The 19187-nt window shown below is 41.3% G+C and overlaps 2 protein-coding genes across 2 annotated transcripts; both read left to right on the top strand.

Moving 5' to 3' along the window:
- Positions 1-882: 882 nt before the first annotated feature.
- hmx1 (H6 family homeobox 1) lies at positions 883-3795 on the top strand. Its single transcript, XM_010747365.3, has 2 exons — positions 883-1506; positions 2869-3795. Exons 1-2 carry the CDS (start codon positions 1203-1205, stop codon positions 3489-3491), a joined length of 927 nt encoding a protein of 308 aa, XP_010745667.2. The 5' UTR covers positions 883-1202; the 3' UTR covers positions 3492-3795.
- A 991-nt stretch (positions 3796-4786) lies between these two features.
- On the top strand, positions 4787-6619 carry hmx4 (H6 family homeobox 4). The gene is made up of 2 exons (XM_010747366.3): positions 4787-5322; positions 5497-6619. Exons 1-2 carry the CDS (start codon positions 5100-5102, stop codon positions 6069-6071), a joined length of 798 nt encoding a protein of 265 aa, XP_010745668.2. The 5' UTR covers positions 4787-5099; the 3' UTR covers positions 6072-6619.
- The last annotated feature ends 12568 nt before the right edge of the window (positions 6620-19187 follow it).

Raw genomic sequence — 19187 nt, 5'->3', positions numbered from 1 at the left:
CAGTCCCCTGATGTTTTATTAGTGTGTGCTACATAACGTAACTATAAAGCAGAAGAATACCTAGAATAATTAGACCGAGTCGATCGTGCGCAGGCCGCTACAACACTGCACTGACAAACAGTCCTATATAAGTCTGCCGATCAGCTCTACGTAAAGAAAAAGAAGAAAATATGTCGTTTGATCTAATTAAAGCACGCAGCCTTAGTCAGCTGCAGACAAACAGACCTATTATCAGGAGTATCTGAGCCATTACGCAAAGTTTTGATAACCTTTGACAGCAGACGCATCCCCAAGACGCAGCGTTTAACGTGCCATTACCAAGCCATGCATGGTTCAGTACGCACATGCGTTCAAAAAAACATAACTCTGAGGTCGACAGCATCATGCCACTGCAAGCCACCACTGACATATTATTATGTGGGTCTGCTGTACACATACCGAAGACTGAAACGTCAGCGCCTTCCAGATCCTGTCAAAGGTTATCCAAACTTTGTATCTTAAAGGTCTCGAAAATGATGAAAACACGAGCAGCCATGGTTTTTGCTCGATCCTGTAATGGCATAAATACGCACATAGGCTACTTCAGCACACACACTTAAAACTGACAGGCTCCACACTGTCGCTCCCTGCCAGTTAAGTGCTGACTGTGAGTGAGCCTTCCTATGTCAGAATGAACCGGGGGGCTCGACCCCGGGGATGGCTGCTGCCCTGGCGGACCTTTATTTTGATTTGCACTCTAATTGACCCAAATAAAGAGTGCTGTACCGTGGACAGAGGTTTGGCTGCATGGCCTCGAGGGGACGGGCCTGCACGTGAAATGACACACACACACACACACACACACACACACACACACACACACACACACACACACACCGAGCAGCAGCAGTGGCTGACGCAGAGAGACAGTAATTCTCCTTTCCCTGGAAAACCCCATTTGCCATTGTGCTCGTCCAATCGCTGGATGCCCTCGGCTCGTTACGCGTGTGACTTGACATTTCACTGTACTACTGCTTCCGTCTCTCTGTCTCCCTCTCCTCCCGCTGGTACCGAGGAGATCCCCGTCCCGTCTACCATGACTCTTGATCAGCGCAAAAGCAGCGACGTTTGAAATGACTGCTTGGACTTTCGGTTGCCGAAACGCACAATCAAGACACGAACCGCTCGGTTTTGGCATAAAAGCATCGTGAAATCTGGAAAATATGCAGCAGAAGCTAACGGACAACAACACTCCAACCTCATCGAGGGTGTCGTCGTTTTTTATCGAGAACCTCTTGGGCAAAGGGCGGAATGGGCAAGACTCGATGTCGGACAGCAGTCGTGGAGAAGCTGGCGTGGAGTCGGTCTCACCCGACCGAGTCCTGAGCGCACGTCGTGCAGACGCGAACGCTGCAGGAGCGCCGGACTGCTCCAGATCCACAGCTCGGTCCCCGTACAGAGACTCGCCGTTGCAGTGGCACCATGGGGGGACTGCCTTAAATCTGCGAGCTTTGGAAACACCACAGAGTGAGTACACAGTCGTTTTTATACCTCCTGGAAACAGATGATTATATATCAGAAACGCCACCACCATGCAATACATGATATGAAGACACAGTAGCAGGGCTGTGATAATATTTTACGTACTAGTGGCTCATATTACTTCAAACAACAATCAACAGTGGAATATCAGAATGATCTCATGACAGCACTGTCTTCTAAAGTTGTTTATTTCTCCGGTTCTAAGTCATAATTATGCAGGTTTTAGTTACAGCCTGACATCACTGATTGTTTTCAGGTCGTTTATTTAGCACAGTGGCTTTATTAAAATATGGATTTAATATGGAAATCCAGCCTAGAACGACGCTTCTCGCTACATTAAATAAAACCTACAAAGTCCACGCGGGTCCAGTGGAGTCTATGTTGCCGTAGTCGTGGCTATTCTCTCGGTTTACCCACCCTGAGCTCACCGAGGTTCCCAAACTCATTTAAAAGTTTGTAATGCGCGTAACCGTTGAAAACATATTTTTATGCACATATTATAAAACACGGCGTACTACGACTGTTTTCATGTCTGATCACCCCACGCGTAATTCACCCTCTCTATAAAACCACAATGTTTTATGGCTGCTTGTCATTAAAAGATCTCTATCCCAATTTGAAGATTACGCACATGGATTACGCGCAAATACGCAGAATAAAACCCCAAAACAGACGCACGTCAATATTTTACTCTTTTACGCAAATTCCATGACATTAGGGCCATTCACACGCACCGTCACATCAAAATAACGCCCCCCCCCCTCTCGGTGTACTGAGATTTTATAGTATAACATGTGATGGAAGCCTCCGGTTACTGCCCACATAAATCTGTCTTAACTTATTGGTATGATTAAGTTATAAAGTGCAAATATTTTGTTGGATTTCCTCTGATAGACATATCTATTCATACACTCTTATCGGTGTCATAATCCGATTTGACACAATTTCCTCACGTGGATCATGTGTTATGCAATCTATTAAAAGCGCCTTGGCTCTGCCCATGCGCACCCAAATTTTCTGGAAACCGAACTGCAAAAACACTTTAAAGACCACTTTAAATAATATTTGAAACCAAGTTTACATATTTTATTTAAGTGAATGAAAACTTGACATGTTATCTCTTCCAAAGTGTTTCCTCATTTTCTTCTTGCGCCATGCTTTATTCCTTTATTCTAGTTCACTGATTTATCCTGCCATGTTTCAACACACTAAAGTAGAAAGGATTTATTATTATTATTTAGTTTTAGGCCAATGAAGAACGTTTGGATGAAATTCTTTTGTCAAATATTTGCGTTTTTCTTGTAGCTGTTTAAAAGTCAGTCATGTTCTTGTTCTCTCTCCTTTCAGGCCCAAAAGATGATACCAGTACAGACGACCAGTGCTGCTCCATATGGACCAGTGACAGATGCTCCCCCGCCGTCTCTGAGCCGATAACGGAAGGCAGCGACGAAACCGACCGTAAAACAGGTGACAGTAACCTGACAGACGACAACGAGGACGCGCAGAACGGTTTTGATGCGCGGGCGGACCAAGACGCATCATCAGAGCCGAGCCCCAACCGGAAGAAGAAGACCCGGACCGTGTTCAGCCGCAGTCAGGTGTTTCAGCTCGAGTCCACCTTCGACGTGAAACGGTACCTGAGCAGCTCGGAAAGAGCGGGGCTGGCAGCGTCTCTGCACCTGACAGAGACGCAGGTCAAAATCTGGTTCCAGAACCGGAGGAATAAATGGAAACGACAGCTGGCGGCGGATCTTGAGGCTGCACATATTCCACACTCGACCCAGCGGATTATCAGGGTGCCCATTCTGTACCACGAAGGACCCACTCCCACTGCGGGACTGGGTTTCAACCTGAACGGACATCCAGTTTCTCCACCCGTCGCGGGCTTCTCCAGCTCCATCAACTACCCTCTGTCCTCGTTTGCTCACTCAATGAGCATGTTAAGATCGCAGATGACCGGTTTGGTGTAAAGACTGCTGAAGACTAAGACATCAAACTGTTGGTTAATAACATAAATTCATCATGTTAATACTGAATAGTGCAATAACCCACAATGCCGCAGAAAACTGTTGACTGCATCCAAAGAGCCGCAGAGACCGATTATAACACCCATTAAAGACTCATTATATCTGTTCAGTCTGGGCTCCTCCGCAGCTCTTCATATCATGTACTGTATGTTTGAATACACACATATTTTTACAAACTTTTATATTTAAAGCCACAAATCTTTCCAACTTTGTCACTTTTTCACATAATAGATAAATAAAAAAAATAAGCACAACATTGTCTGTTTTTCTCTTGTTTATACTCACGTGTCTTTCTGTCAACTACAAACGTGCATGGTGACACAGAAAGGTTAATACAAGAATGCAGGGGGTTTAAATTTGCTGCGACGACGAGAAAGCAAATCATGCAGCAGGAATCTGTGTGTCTTTTCGAAAATGACTGTCATTTAAGACTTCCTGATTTAGGCCTCTGTTAATACTATTCAACTTCTTGTCCTTGGGGTCCATGCCAGATGAGCATCTATACAGTTAGTAATAACTATAATTTGCTTTTATTTAAAACCTCCCAAAGTCCTAAAGAATCTATAATGATAAATAAATAAATCAGAGCCCAACATGTGAGAACGTGTTGTAAAAATTTAAGTATACAGTATGTTAAGGTTTAATAAATAAATAAATTAAAACGCAAGAAACAGTAAACACATGGGCAGCGAATACGCAAAAAATATATATTTTTTCTAAACAGGCCCAAATTGAGCCATCTTTGATTTAGGCATCTGCCACAAAAAATAAATAATGCCATAGACCAAACGATCTGTTTGTGAATACAAGTTATATGACTGCGAAAAAGAAACGATTTTTGTTGGTGTATTTTTGAAATATTTTATCGCAGCGCGACACGCAGAAAAATATTCTAAATGAGAATTTGTGTTTTTTTTTTGTTTTTTTTTTTTTTTATAAAAAAAGAAACGTGCAAAAATGACAGATACAGAAACAACGCGATGGTCATAATGTTCAGATTTGCTTTCAGGTTCTAAATTAGCTGACAATTTGCTTTTTTCATGTTTGGGACTCCCAAACTACTCGGCTGATAGCTCAAAGAGAGGGGGGATCAAAGCCACCATCAAATATGAACTCCGTATGGCGTGAATTAACAACGAAATTAAACTATTCTTTATTTTGTTGGGGGACCCCTGCAGGGCTCCTGACCACGGGTCTCCCTGCAGCAGATGTACGAGAATGAGTGGGGTGGGGGGTTAAAGAGGTTTGGGGGTGAGTGGAGGAGAGGGAGGGCACATCAACACTTTATTGCCCGCCCTCTCCTCCTATCCCCTCGCTGTTATTGGACCGTACTGCACGCTCCTCTGGACCAATCAACGAGGACAACGCGCGCCCCATCCGGCGTGTGTGCAGTAACGGCGCAGGCAGAGCATCGCCAGCCCAGCAGTGTCTGCTTAGTGGCTGCTGCTATGGTGCGTAGAGCATCGAGACGTTAGTGGTCAGAATAACGTCCCAGTTTAGACTTAGTCGAGTCGCGGAAGTAAACAAAAAGGGACTAAAGCATTGGAGAATATGAACAAAGTGGACGCACCATGCCGACCCGCCGCCTCTCTCAAATTCACTATTGACAACATCCTCAATCTCAAGACAAGCGGGAGGAACTGTGACAGCTGTCACCCCGCCGGACTGCAGGATGACTCGGCCACGGCGATGCGTAAAGACGGTTTCCAGAGCCACCACGAGGAGCACTTAGCACAGAGGAGGCAGGACCCGGGCAGCAGGCTTAACGAAAGTGGTAAGGGGGTTTTAGTATATTTGAAGCTGTAGGCTGTCTATCGAGACCGTCTGTCATCTGTGTTCATAATTACGCACGACCCTTACCCGACGATCTTACCGTTTTCAGGTCAGTGTAGCAACACAGTTGAAACCAAACCACAGTGGATTAAACCAAGTGTCATTTTGTTCACAGAGTTGATCACAGACTGCAACGGAGCAACGGAATCGGTCATCATCAGCCGCGGAGACCCGAAGAAGTCGACGGATGTGCGCTTCGAGAGCGGGGACAGCAGCTGCGATGACAGCAGCTCCACCACAACGGCCACGGACCCCCACAAAGGAGGTAGCCCTGCAAAAAAGAGCAAAATGATAACGAAGAAGAAGACGCGCACTATTTTTTCCAAGAGACAGATTTTCCAGTTGGAGTCTACCTTCGACATGAAACGCTATCTGAGCAGCGCCGAGCGCGCCTGCCTCGCCAGTTCACTCCAGCTCACGGAGACCCAGGTGAAAATATGGTTTCAGAACCGCAGGAATAAATTGAAACGGCAAATCTCGACCGAAATCGACGGACCTGTTACCGATTTTCCCGAGACTGGAAAGCCTGTGGTGGTGGGGCAGCTCCCGGCCTTGTACAAAGAGAGCAACCTGCTGGGGAGATGCCTGCTGCCCATGCCCCTGCCTGTTGTATACCCGGGCAGTAGCACGCCTTACCTCTGCTTCTCAAACGCCAGCAAGTACTTCAGCCTGTATGACGGGGACGTATGATGGTTTCATTCACTCCACACGTGAAAGAGACACTTTTTGGTGGTCTGTTGCCAAGTTTAAAGCATTTAAAAAGAAAAAAAATGTATTAAGATGGTTGGCCGGACCTGCGGCCTCACTGTTCTGCAAGTACAACGACGACAGAGGAGTAGTTACATATCACTTCAAAATAAGCTGATTCGATATTATTTATTTTTCAGTCAAAGCTGGGTTTCTAGGCCTGACACTAAACCTGCTACAGTAGTCGTTTTTAAGAAAAAAGCAGGCTGAGCTAATGATAGCCTGGGGGAGGCCTAAAATAGTATCAATCCCAACATTGTATTGTTTACATGACATTATTATTATTATTTTTATTATCATCAACATCTTCATCATTTCCAGCAGCTTAAGCCACCAAAGAAATTACTATAGCCTAGCTATTTGCATGCATTTGAATAATGAATAATGAATTTTGAATTACTCAAATTATCTATGTATTTAAATGAATGTAATTAACATTTTATTCTATGTTTCACGCATGTCTATTTTTTTTCCTGAGTATCCTACTATTCTTACTTTATTCCACATTTGCCTATAGGCTCATTACACCATTTACTGAAACTGTAATTAAAACATCTTCATCAAGAAATATTTTTACAGGATTGAGTATTTTGAATTGAACTTTATTTTTCTGTTTCGCACAGGTTTACTATTTCATAAAATTACAGATAATGATGAACAATGTATGTTCAGTCAGTTTTTTTTTAATTCAACCAGTAGTTTGTACTTTGTAATTTGTTTTTATAGGGCAACATTAATTTTACAAGTTAAATATGAGACAGTTTGTTTAATGAATGCATTGAACAGCTATTTTATCAAATGTTGTAAAATCCTAAATCAAAGCAAAAATGTAAACATTTGGTGTCAGTAAAGGCTCTTTGCTTGCAGGCACTCTTTTTAACCATGTACTCTATTTTAAGTCGGGAGCAAAGCAGTTTGTATAAACTGTATAAAATATGCATAAATTCATTAAATAACTAGCAGTTTGATTTTATAAGCAGAAAGAACAAGACCATGCGTCAGTAAGTCAGGAGAAAAAATGATCGATGTCAAAATCAGAATATATATCTGCCACTGGTCATAGCCAGCATATTCCAGATATAAACTATACATTAAATTATGATATGAACCTAATTTTGTTCATCCTTTAGAAACTAAAAACATTTGGAAAAAGAACAATCCATTACTTTACATATAGGTCAATATGACCTACACATTTACTGAGTGCAAGAAGTGGTGTACTGGAGGTGAGACTCTTGGCATATTCATACAAACTACCCAACATGAGCAATAGAAGACTGTGTTCCTCACTGACAGACTAAAACATTTTAGAAAAGTTGTCCATGCAGGAAGCAGTGGACAGATGCAGACAGGAGGTGAAGTTTCTGTGCAAGACGGCGTCTAGATGCTCATGCTCTCTTCCTGAACGGAGGCCACTCTGCTCCGTACCACAGCCGCAGACCAATATACCAGCAGCTTCAGCATAATTTAAAGCATACACAATGGTAAGCTGTGCTCCCACGCCTGTGAAGCCAAGCCAAGGCTCATTCCTTATGGACTAGCTTCAAGTCGGCCGTATTACCAAAGATTTGGGTTTGTGCTTTGGAAATACACCTCAGACTCCACAGTGAATTATTGCACCGCACTAATCCCTAAAAAGAAACCGAGTTATTGGCTTTTTGGATTTCCTGTTTCTGTGATAACATGTCTCAGTTGTCACATCATCTCTTTTATGGAATGTGTAACTCTTTATAATGTGGTCAAGGAGAACGGACCAGAAAAAAAAGAAAAAAAAAAGACAGGAAAAGTCAGTAACCAGTACTGACAGCTGGGTATAACCAGGAGCATTCACTCCATTTAACTGTAATAAAATTGAAATGCAAAGACAAAATGTACAAAGAAATGAGTGTCAACTTCAAAACCTAAATATCTTTTTTGTAACTGTTAATATAACCTGTATATTCAGGAGGTAAACTAAGCATCATGGTATACTAAATTATTCAACATGATGAGTTAGTTCAATTCTTCTAATTGAAACCAACATTTTTGAAAAAAAGGTGGCAAACCTATTTGTTTCTTTTTGTTTTTTCACTGAACTGTTAACAGTTCTAGTGGTTGTTTAAGGGGACTCGTAATTCTAGCCTTTAAAAGATCTCTAATCAAATTGTGGCAGCCGGAAAAGCTTTACAGTGTAAAGTTGTGATGTTTGGAACCTCATGACCTTCTGAAAACCACACATAATTCAATATTTTATTGATCTGCACAGGGAATTGTTTTCCCCTTCCGCCCTCCACCTGCTACATACTATCCCTGACTTGAACAACATAAATTGTTAGTTAGCAGAATTAAGCTGGATCTGACTTGTGGTTTAAACTAAATTCTAAACGAACATACAAGAATTATCAAAAGGATGAAAATGCTAATTTTCACCCCACTAATAATAATCAACTTCCTGCATTGACTGAACTGAAAGCGAGTTGACCTTATCAGTGCTGCCCTTTGACCTCAGTTGCACCTTGCCACCAGACTTACTCTTCACATATTTCTTAGTGTAGAGCTAAAATCATACTGAATAGAAAAGTAAAGCTTAAATCATCGGGGGTAAACAGGACTTTACATCAAAAACCAGGATGCTATTTGTTCATTATCGATCCACTGCAACAAATAGTAAATAAATCTCTAAGGCATCTGCATGCATCATTATGTGTGTGACTCACAGACACAGTGTGTGTGTGTGTGTGTGTGTGTGTGTGTGTGTGTGTGTATTCACTGAAGAAGAGAAGGCCGTTATGTCTAGCAGGCTGTCTCGTGTTTCAGCGCTGCTAGAGAGAGTCACACTACCGCTCAGTACCCACAATCCCTGGCGGCTACCCACATGATGGCAGACAGGGCGGAGTGTGGTATATTATTAATGTTTTTGTTGTATTTCATATAGATTAAAAATGAAGATCTTGAAGGCTCTTTAAGGCAGAATCCTTGGACTGCAGAGAATAAGGTAAAACAATTTTTTAATATAAAGATTTATCATTATGAATAACAATACTGGGTACATGTCAGACAAAAATGCACTAATTCTCCTCAATGCCTGTTCTAAGGAGTGTTAATTGTTTCAACCACTGTGCTCTTTTCATGTTGTCACTCCATCCTCCTCTCCCATTCTCACTGTGCTTGCCTCCCGCCTCTTGCCTTGTCATAGCTCATCACAGTGGTCTGTGCACTGAAGCTGACTGTGTGATTATGACTGAATGGGAAGGACTGAGGAGGAGAGTGTGTAACAAAAGACACAGAGGGGGGGAGGAGAGATCGGTCAGAGCCAGTTGATGAGTGTGTGTTTGTGTTGGAAAAACTACGATTACGTTTGTATTCCTACATGGGTCTGTGCCTCTCTATAGCTGAGGTCTGGCTGGTCAGGAGCAAGGAAGTCCTGTTTCTGTTCGCTGGAGAGCTTCTCACTCTGTGTGTGTGTGTGTGTGTGTGTGTGTGTGTGTGTGTGTGTGTGTGTGTGTGTGTGTGTACATTACGCCTGTATTAAGCTCCCTTCTGCATGACTAGGTGGGGGCCCTCTCTCAGCTCACTTGTTACTTCAACCTCTGTCGACCTCTCCTCGTCATCTGACAAAGGTCATCGCCCAAGACGATGGGAGAGACCGTCGTGAACGTGAACATGCAACATTAAAGCACAGAAAAGACTGTCACCAAGATTTCACATGAAGGATGTCATATAGACTTAGGCTCTACAGGCCAATGATGTATGGATCTGTATACGTATTTGTATATACATACATAAAAAACATACTCAGTTTCGTGAGGAAAAATGCAAATAAACCACAGCTTTCAGTTCAAAAATAACTTAACAATGTTGGGCATACTGATAAAAGATGACAGTATTCACGGGTGTGCTCTCCAGTATCAGCCTGTCCAAGGAATCCCCAGGGGTGTCCCGATGCACTGGAGGGCAACCTGAGACCCAAACTACATGACACAGCACATTGTAAAGTAAACAACAAAGCTATTAGTTAGAGGGGGAAACCTGAGACAGGACGTCTGTGTATGTGTCACACTTAAAGACTGTTTGATGGCCTATTGATCTGCTAATTTAGTCAACCCCCCTTCTCCACGATGCAAATTGCTGGAGGAAATTGAAAGATGGGGATGAAATCAGATAGTGAGTGATACAGAGACAGAGATAAGAGGTGAGAGAGTGCAGAGATGAAAAGATGAGACCAGAAGAAGATTGGACCACAGCCAAAAAATTAATTGCAAAGTTAGCTAAGTGAGAGAGTAAAAATGAATCAATTGACATGAATGAATTCATAGAGTATGCAATACGAACAGGACCAGTTTATTTGTTATTTTACAATTTACAATTATATGAATTTAAGAATAATTAAAAATCAGCTTTGAATCTTTTTTCATGTGTGACAACTTACCAGGTGATCATGATGCTATGAACTTAAACTGCAAATATTTGCAAGTACATTTTGAGCATGGTATGAATAGATCACAGACATGTAGCCATTCAAAATCTGACAAAGTAAATTTAATAAATTTACAACCTTTTTAGTGAACCTTTTAGCATGCTAACATGCTCATAATGACAATGCAAGCATGAAGACATTTAGCAGATATCATGTCTACCATGATTGCTAGCATGCCAATATTTGCTGATAAGCATGAAACACAGAGCACAGCTCAGGCTGATGGGAATGTCAGGTTTTCAAGTATATAGTCAGACACCAAAGTACAAAATGACATTTTGACCTGATAATGGCACTAGAGGAAATGTCAGGAGATAAACAAAGTTTACAACAACTTCTCCTGAGGGGGACATTAATGTCTACTCCAAATTTGATGGCAATCCATCCAGTAGTAAAGAAAGTAAAAACCACAAATGTCAACTTCACAGTGGAGCAAGGAGAAAAGGATCACCAGTCATTAGGGTTCATCACGTGGGAACCATGAATATCTCTATAATGTCTGTTCCTGTTCCATCTGGTAGAAGTTGAGGTATTTCATTAGATAAGTGAAAACTCTGATCTGATGATGGAGCTAGAAAAGTCAGATCAACAACTGCAATACATCCTCTGAAGAACATGAATGTTTGTCACTAATTTTAAAGCCATCCAGCCAGCCAGTTGAGATATTTCACTAATGCCAAAAAAAAAAAAAAAAAAATCTTGTGCAGTTGTTGAAATATTTCAGTGTGGTAAGTGGTAAACCAACCAACCAACTGACATCAGCTTTCTGTTAACATGGTTAAATGTGTGTGTTTGGTGTGAGATGCAGTATTTTTTATTATGATTGTGATATTAAGACCATGTTCAATAAATTCAAGTCATAGCAGAACTGTCAAAGAAGCAGTTTGTAACTCTATTAAGACATTAAAGTCATACACCACTGTTGTCATGTATAAACCTCTTTTGTGTTAATTCAGTTTTACCTCTAGTGTTAGGATTACAGGGTTGATGTGGGCTGAATAGATTTAGAATCTATATTTGAGGGCTAATATGTTCTGGTTAGCTGGTCAGTATGCTCTTGTCCAACCAAAGTGTTGGTTGACTAGTCGGTGGCTTTATGTGCTTCTTTTATTATTTTCAGAAGCAGGAAGGGCATAAGCAGACCTGATACTGTATTCTGATAGGCTATACTGTGTTAGAAATAACACTGATTATGAATAAAAAATAATATTCTATTTATTTTACTTAACAAATGTGGTTCTGTTTAAGTCAACACACCCAACTCAATTTTCACAACTTTGAACTTGCCCAGCCTCATGCAGACTGCTCAACAGTTGCTGCACATTCACTAGCCAAAATAATCTTACAAAAGAAGCAGCACAAATCCTTACTCCATGTTGGGGCAATCTCAAATGTCAAGAGAAACAGTGTGAATGTTATGCCTCCAGTCCAAACAAACAAACAAAAACCCCAGTTACATCAAATCTATGTAAAATAATCTGAATGATGATTACTGTTTTCATTACATCCTTCCTCTTCTCTCCCTCTCTCCTTTTCCCTTCTCCCCTCTCTCTCTCTCTCTCTCTCTCTCTCTCTCTCTCTCACACACACACACACACACACACACACATAAACCATTTATCAATTAAAGAGCATCGTCTCTCACGCCCTCCCTCACGTCCTGTCCCCTCAGACACACTTGTCAGGATAATGTGCCATTAATCTACCACTGAAAACACATTATTGGCCAATCAATAGGTGAGATGGAGGGATAAAGGAAGAGGAAAAAGGAGAAGGAAGGAGGCGAAGGACAGGAGGCAGGGGAGGGATGCTCTAAGTCTGGGGGAAGCATTTGAGCGAAGGAGGGGGGGGGTCAACACTTATCCATAACACCAGAGAATGAGCTCCACTATTTGCAGACATGGAATACTCAATGTGGTTTCATACTGACAGTCAATACAGGTCCATTAACAACAGAGACAGTTGTCAGTGTCCCAACTTTTCTACTCGACCCACACCCCCACCCTCTCTGGCATCCTTTAAACCACTTTAAACCTCTGTCTGTCCTCCACAAACCTTTAAACGCTTTAATCTTAATCTTACTCATGTTATCATGACAGCTAAGTGTCTGTTTTATCACTCGACTGAATTAAAGTCTGTGGTGTTACTGTGAGTTTCCGGGTCGTTGGTCCAGAGACACTTAACTGCAGCTTTGCAACATCACATCCTTTAAAAGTGACATTCACACAGAAATATCAGATTTGTGTTGGGTAAACAGCAATGAAGGCAATTTTTGTGGGTGATGTATCAGTATGATACAGACATGCACACTACGTAGTCAAAAAGGTTTTGTAAATTCACCTTATCACCACTGGTGGTGAAATTAAACTGAATTAAATTCATGTTTCGATTCCATGAATCAAGATTTACCAGCTATGTCTGTCCTACAGCTCTGGTCTGCTTCCTGCCCCTTCACAATATAAATCAAATCAAATCAAATCAAGTTTATTTGTATAGCCCTTTACAATAGCCGAACGGTACCCAAAGTGCTTTACAACAAAGCCATAAAACAATACATAACAGATACATAACAAATACAATTATGTACTTATTGTATAATATACACACTAAAGCTGTAAGGATTAGTTGACTAACTGTTTTGATAATCACTTTAGTTGTTAAAATATTATTTTTGTGGAAAAATTATACCCCTCAAATATGGGGATTTCCTGCTTTTCTCCATTATATATTATATTAAACTGTAGATGATTTTTTTTTTTTTTTTTTTTTTTACTATTTTTGGTCATTATATAGACTAATTGATTTTAAAAAAGCCAGAGAACACACACTATTGGATAGATTTTGTGACACTAAACACAGCGTATGTGCACATACACAGACACACAAGGGTAGCCACATGCAACTTTAACTCCAAAAGCTCACCCAACCTTTCTACACACACCTTGACGGTGTTGTACCACACGATGTGGTCATCCAGATCTAAGCAGAGCAGAACATGTACTGTGTTTGTAGTGGAGCTGACCTGCATGCCTCTTTAGTGACATGACACGCAGTAACACCCAGGAGGCCTGACAGACACTGGCCTGCTGCCATTTACAGCTTCAATGGATGCTGCTTAATAAATAGCTGCAGTGAAAACCAGCCCCCAAAACAGCTCTTAACCTGCATGCTTTTGTTCCGATATTAGTGCGTGTGATCCAATTAAGGCCTACACAATTTAATATAGGACTCTCCACCTGGACCATGATGGGTAAGAGTTTGGACATGAAAGTGAAAGACAAGATAAGTCTGGACTGGAAAACACCAGGGTATTACAACCCACTCTTTGCCTAAAATGAGTTACTTTTATATTCAGAGGAATAAACAGAAACACACTGCACTCATTGTAAAATAAAAATGCCAGGGGTCATACTAAAATGGTTATCATTAAACAGTGCTATTGTGCTGTTTATTGAAGGGAGTTTCCCCAAATGTCATAAAAAACACAGTATGAAGGAGGCTTAATAATTACTGTTCACTAGTTTTGCTTTCTAGTACAGATATAACAGCGTGTTAAGTGTTGACTTGAGAGCTACAGCTAGTATTCACCATTTTTGGTGAAAAGTATGCTTAAACTGACTATTTAGCGCCAACAACACATGTACAGATTTACAGTATTGCACTATAAGGAAGCAACCTTTGAACAGTAGCTGTATGAGATGAAATGGCATGTAAAAGTGATTAAATGAGGCATTTGTTTTTAATGAGTGAAGAATAATTTACTGCACAGCCACTGCCTGAACTGCATCTGTAGAACTGTTCTCGGTTAGATGGACATCTCTTGCTGCAGAACAAGCCAAGACCTTCAGCCAGCAGCATTGTTGTGACAAAGTGGGCTTCCGACCGTGAAGCCTGGAGGATCAGTCTCTGACGTTCTGGCTACTTGTGTTGCTGACCAGGCGGCTAGCTGGTGTGGAGAATTCCATGATAACATAATGCAACAACTAATACCAGCAATAGCCAGAGGTGGTTAATTATGGGTCGATACAAATGGTAGGTAGTCAGCAGAGCTAATCAAGGAATATTCACCGTTCACTGACCTTTGACTGCAAAAGAAGTAACCATTGCTAAAAAGTTAGCAAGCTAAAACCTGTGAATTTGGAAAACCTAAACTAAAGCTTCCAACCAGGGACGGCTGTGGCTCAGAGGTAGAGCGCAGCTAGAGCCGGTCGTCCACCTGGCAGTTCGATCCCCGGCTCCTCTAGTCTGCATGTCGAAGTGTCCTTGGGCAAGATACGGAACCCCAAATTGCTCCCGAAGGCTGTGCCATCGGTGTGTGAATGTGTATGAATGAGCTCCTAAACTGCACTTTGAGTGGACTGTATATAAGTACAGTCCATTTACCATTTAACCCCAAGTTTGGCTGAGAACAGAGAGCATGCTGAATGATCAATACATCTACCATTACAGAGGCTGAAAATATTATTTCTTGTGCTGTACATGTGATGTTAGCATTTATTTGAGTGTAGTGTATGCTACAACACTTGGCTAAAACGAAGAGCTGTCCAAGCAAAGCAATATTAGCTGTGTTCAGCAGATTCCTTAGTAATTTCAATGAGACACTGCATTGGCAGCACAGTAGGGACACAGGGTCCCAGACTCTGGCACAAAATACTGGGTAATCCAACAAAAAGTTAATGATAAAATGGCCAAATGTTTGCCAATAAAAATTGTTGGTCAATCAACACATTCCTGGTAGAATATTTTGTAGTGTGAACACACTATTTTGGCATCTAATAAGCCTTCAAATTCACAGATCTGTTACTCAGTACGGATTGAATTTCTGGATGTTATCTTCTGAGCTGTACCCGATGCAATATGCCCACACCAATGCAGATCATTATGTTATGTTTCTTTTTTTAATAGAGAGCTATTTTTGGTCACTTGGCCATAGATGTTGATATATTATCCAACAAAAGTAGGTCCTGAAGTCCTGAGGACAGAGATGTTAGGGTGAATCTAAAGGCCCAGCAAAACTCCAACTGAGCACTGTGTCCAATCAGGACTGCTACAATGCCTACAGTGTATCTATAAAGGATAATTTCTGCGCTTAAAGGTTTATGAAGCTTTGGTTGGAGGATTCTAAATATGACTAAAAATGGTATTCTTGACATGTTACACTGAACAAACATGAACAACATGTGACATGGTAAAGAAGAGGGTAGATTACTTTAACTAAACACCACAGGGAAATAAGAAGAGTGGGAGGAATATAGAAGAAGCTGTGAGTGTACATTTAATGTGTATGAAAAATAATTTATTGAACATGAAGAACCTGTCAGTCTTGTGATGAGATCACAATAAAAAATCCTGTTAGAACCTACAACAAATATGAGTTCTTAGTTATACAAGTTTTTTTTTTCTTTCATTCCAGATATTTTGTGTCACGCTATCACTCTCGTGATAACTCTGTGTTATTTCCCCTCTAAAATACACACAACAAACACACCTCTTAGCCCTGAAGCAAGCAGCTCTCTCGAGGATTGCGCTCCCCTCTGGCCAGTTCAGGAGAGGCTCTAAGTGCTCTGTAATAGCCAGCAATCAGCACAGATGGATAGAAACCAACGTCTCGCCCTCAGGAAAGAAATATAAATAAATAAGATGAATAAATAAAAGCCCTGTGTCCTCACAACCACATACTGCATTGGGCATGTGTTTTATAATGAATATAGATTGAGAGGTTGAAATATTTATGGTCCAGGGGTGGTGTGAGGTGGAGGTGGGGGGGGGCTAATGGTGTGAAATCGCATCCCAAGTGGACAGAAATGAAAAAGTAAAATTCCTCTTGGTCCGGAAGCTTCCAAGCGAGCTTTTGTGACACCTCCACTGATTCTGTAAAAATACCTTTAGGATGATTTTAAATGTATATTTCTGGAGCCACAGACAGAGTCCTCACTAAAATAGAACTGTGGAACCACAACTCTGCATCTATTCTTGTTGCAAACAAAACATCTGTATTTATAATGGCTTCTTCATATTCCTGTGTGATGTCAGAAAACAACCATGTTCCCATCAGCCTTTACAAAATACCTTAACACTTGGTTTCCTCTGAAGTGCCCTATGCACCCCCATTACCTAATTTGCTCGTATGAAGCCTGAACCTAACAGCCATAAACAGTTAAAGCCCTCCATTGGTCAGTGGAGAGGTGTCTGGGGACACGGGCTGACTAAGAACAGCCCAGGGGCCATATGAGGAATAACTGAGTAGACTGCTGCAGAGAGAGAACATATTGTTCCTGACAAGAACAAACATTAGACTGATAAACAAGTGGCTTGGGGTGAGCAAGCATTTTAGGGAAGCATGAGAGAAGAGAGGAGAGAACCTATAAGCGGTAAGAGCGAGTCAGAGGAGCTGAGCCGAGATGAGCACCGACTCCAAAAATAGTCACACCGAGGCCTCAGGAGAGTTTGTCTTTTACATCGTTACCTGGGATCAGCTTCAAGATGTTTCATGTCAGTGTATTTGTATACATAGAGAAGTGCTGTGATGTGATGTTATGTTATGTATATGTATAGACATGCTTATACATGTAACCAGAGTAATGTGTACACTTGATGCTTTAATTCAGCCTCGACTGAACTGTGACATACTAGAAAGCACTGAGGTAACCCTGGTTAACCTTTGGCTCACCAAAGCAACTGAAATTCAATGTTCATCACTACGTTGCACACCAATTAAGCAAACAGAATAGAGATAAACATGAGACCTAAGTTGACATTAACTACTTTTGCCCTACAGCACTGAGATTGTCTATCAATAGTAATGTGCATGTCTCATAAAAGCATCTCCTGGTTCTTCTGGCGATGATAAAGAAACGCGTCATCTGAGATCTCTCTTTTCAGAGCTGCACTACTCCCGGCACTTTCGCTACCTAAGAGTCATAAAGCCGGCTTGTTGTCACACAGAAATATATTACTATCTTGAAGTAAATATTTTGTCCTGTGTTTGATGGGCGGTTTCAAACTTAAGTGTTTTAAAGCGTCGTTTGGGGTTAGAGGCTTAGATGAGTGCTCGAGAATATATGAAAGAGGCAACTTCTGGTGGCAGGGGGAAAAAAAAGTTGATAGTCTGTTGGGAGGGTTTAATAATGAAACAAGAACATGTGGACTTGCTAGAGTTAAGTACACTTAGGACTGCACTCAGAAGTGTGGTGGAAGAGATACCAACTGACAAGCTGGGATGAAAAGGTGCCATGTAGATGGTTAACAAAACCGTAGCTCTGAATGTGGGACGATTCTCTGTGGGTCAAAGAAACAGATTTGTCTTTATGGTAATTGAAAGGATTATATAATAAAACAATTCCCGCAGACCTGATTAACAGACTGTGTTACATAGAACAGAGCTGTTATATTTCTACATTCAAGCCTGGAGGTAGTTAATGTGAATGTATTTCATTCATAAACAAGAATTACTACGTGATGGATGCTATGATGCTGCAGACTGAACAATAAGCCTAAGTGCATTCCACTCGTATCTGTATAAACATAGGAATGTGTATGCAAGCGTGTGTGTGTGTGTGTGTGTGTGTGTGTGTGTGTGTGTGTAGCCTCTCTGCCATCAGGAGGTTTTAATAGAGTAGTATATCCTTTGCATTTTACATGACTCTAGGGCACGTTGCTCTCGCCTGTCTGCTCTGCTCAGATCAGACGCTCAAATTGGAGCACAGAATGGACTGCCGGTCTTCATACTATCCCGCTCCATAGTCTGTGTGCGCCTTTATGTGTGTTTACAGGCATGTGCATGTGTGCATACTTTACATATGGCTCCAATACGAATTCAAACTATTCTGCAACATTTTTAGCATCACACTGCAAAGTCTCAGTTATTGTACATACTGGCATGAACTGTGGCGTGTCAAGCCAGAATCTAAATACACTGACTGGATTCATCCACTTCGCCTTAAAAGCATGCCATGACATTTTTTACTGACACGCATGGTCCCCAGAGGATGAATCATACTGACTTGGTGATGCCCCTGACTTTTCTTCTAGTGCCATCATGTGGTTTGTATTTGTGGTTGTCTCAGCAGCTTTGTATTGGCTGGGCTGTTATTAAATTTAGTATGAATGTTCATGTTCCCCACAGGATGAATCAAAGAAGTGATCCGCTGACTTCTCATCTAATCATGAAGTCAAAATTCACTTTAAAGTACGGCCTCACAGAGACACTAGACTTTGACCTTATACCTAGTTTACATGTAAATATATTCACAAACTGTTACAATTTTACCATAACTTCACATTTTAATTCACCTCACTATCTTTGACTATCAGTTGAGTTCAAGAAAAGCTGATAAAATGGTGCAACCCAGGCCCTGGTTTCTGTTTCTTTCATTCTCTCTCTGGCAGTGACATACAGTAACCTACCAGTCTGATATGTGTCTTTGTTTTCACAACAGAGGAACAGGTCTCTGAGGCCCTTTCCTCACACTTCCACTCTCCCACGCCGCTGTCGACTTCGCTATTGCATACATCCTCAAGTCTCTTTACTATTCATGATGTTTCCTTAAGAAAAGACAGATTAATCATTTATTACTCCATATTTTAAAGTGGACCTATTGTGC

The sequence above is a fragment of the Larimichthys crocea genome, chromosome X (assembly GCF_000972845.2).
Source record: "Larimichthys crocea isolate SSNF chromosome X, L_crocea_2.0, whole genome shotgun sequence".
Classification (NCBI taxonomy): domain Eukaryota; kingdom Metazoa; phylum Chordata; class Actinopteri; family Sciaenidae; genus Larimichthys; species Larimichthys crocea.
This window is presented reverse-complemented; position numbering and strand designations above follow the sequence as displayed.

Excerpts from the sequence above, each read along its gene's own strand:
- hmx1 (XM_010747365.3), top strand. The coding sequence starts at position 1,203 with ATGCAGCAGAAGCTAACGGACAACAACACTCCAACCTCATCGAGGGTG. Across the intron at positions 1,507-2,868 it reads AGCTTTGGAAACACCACAGA|GCCCAAAAGATGATACCAGT; the intron begins GTGAGTACACAG and ends CTCTCCTTTCAG.
- hmx4 (XM_010747366.3), top strand. The coding sequence starts at position 5,100 with ATGAACAAAGTGGACGCACCATGCCGACCCGCCGCCTCTCTCAAATTC. Across the intron at positions 5,323-5,496 it reads CAGCAGGCTTAACGAAAGTG|AGTTGATCACAGACTGCAAC; the intron begins GTAAGGGGGTTT and ends TTTTGTTCACAG.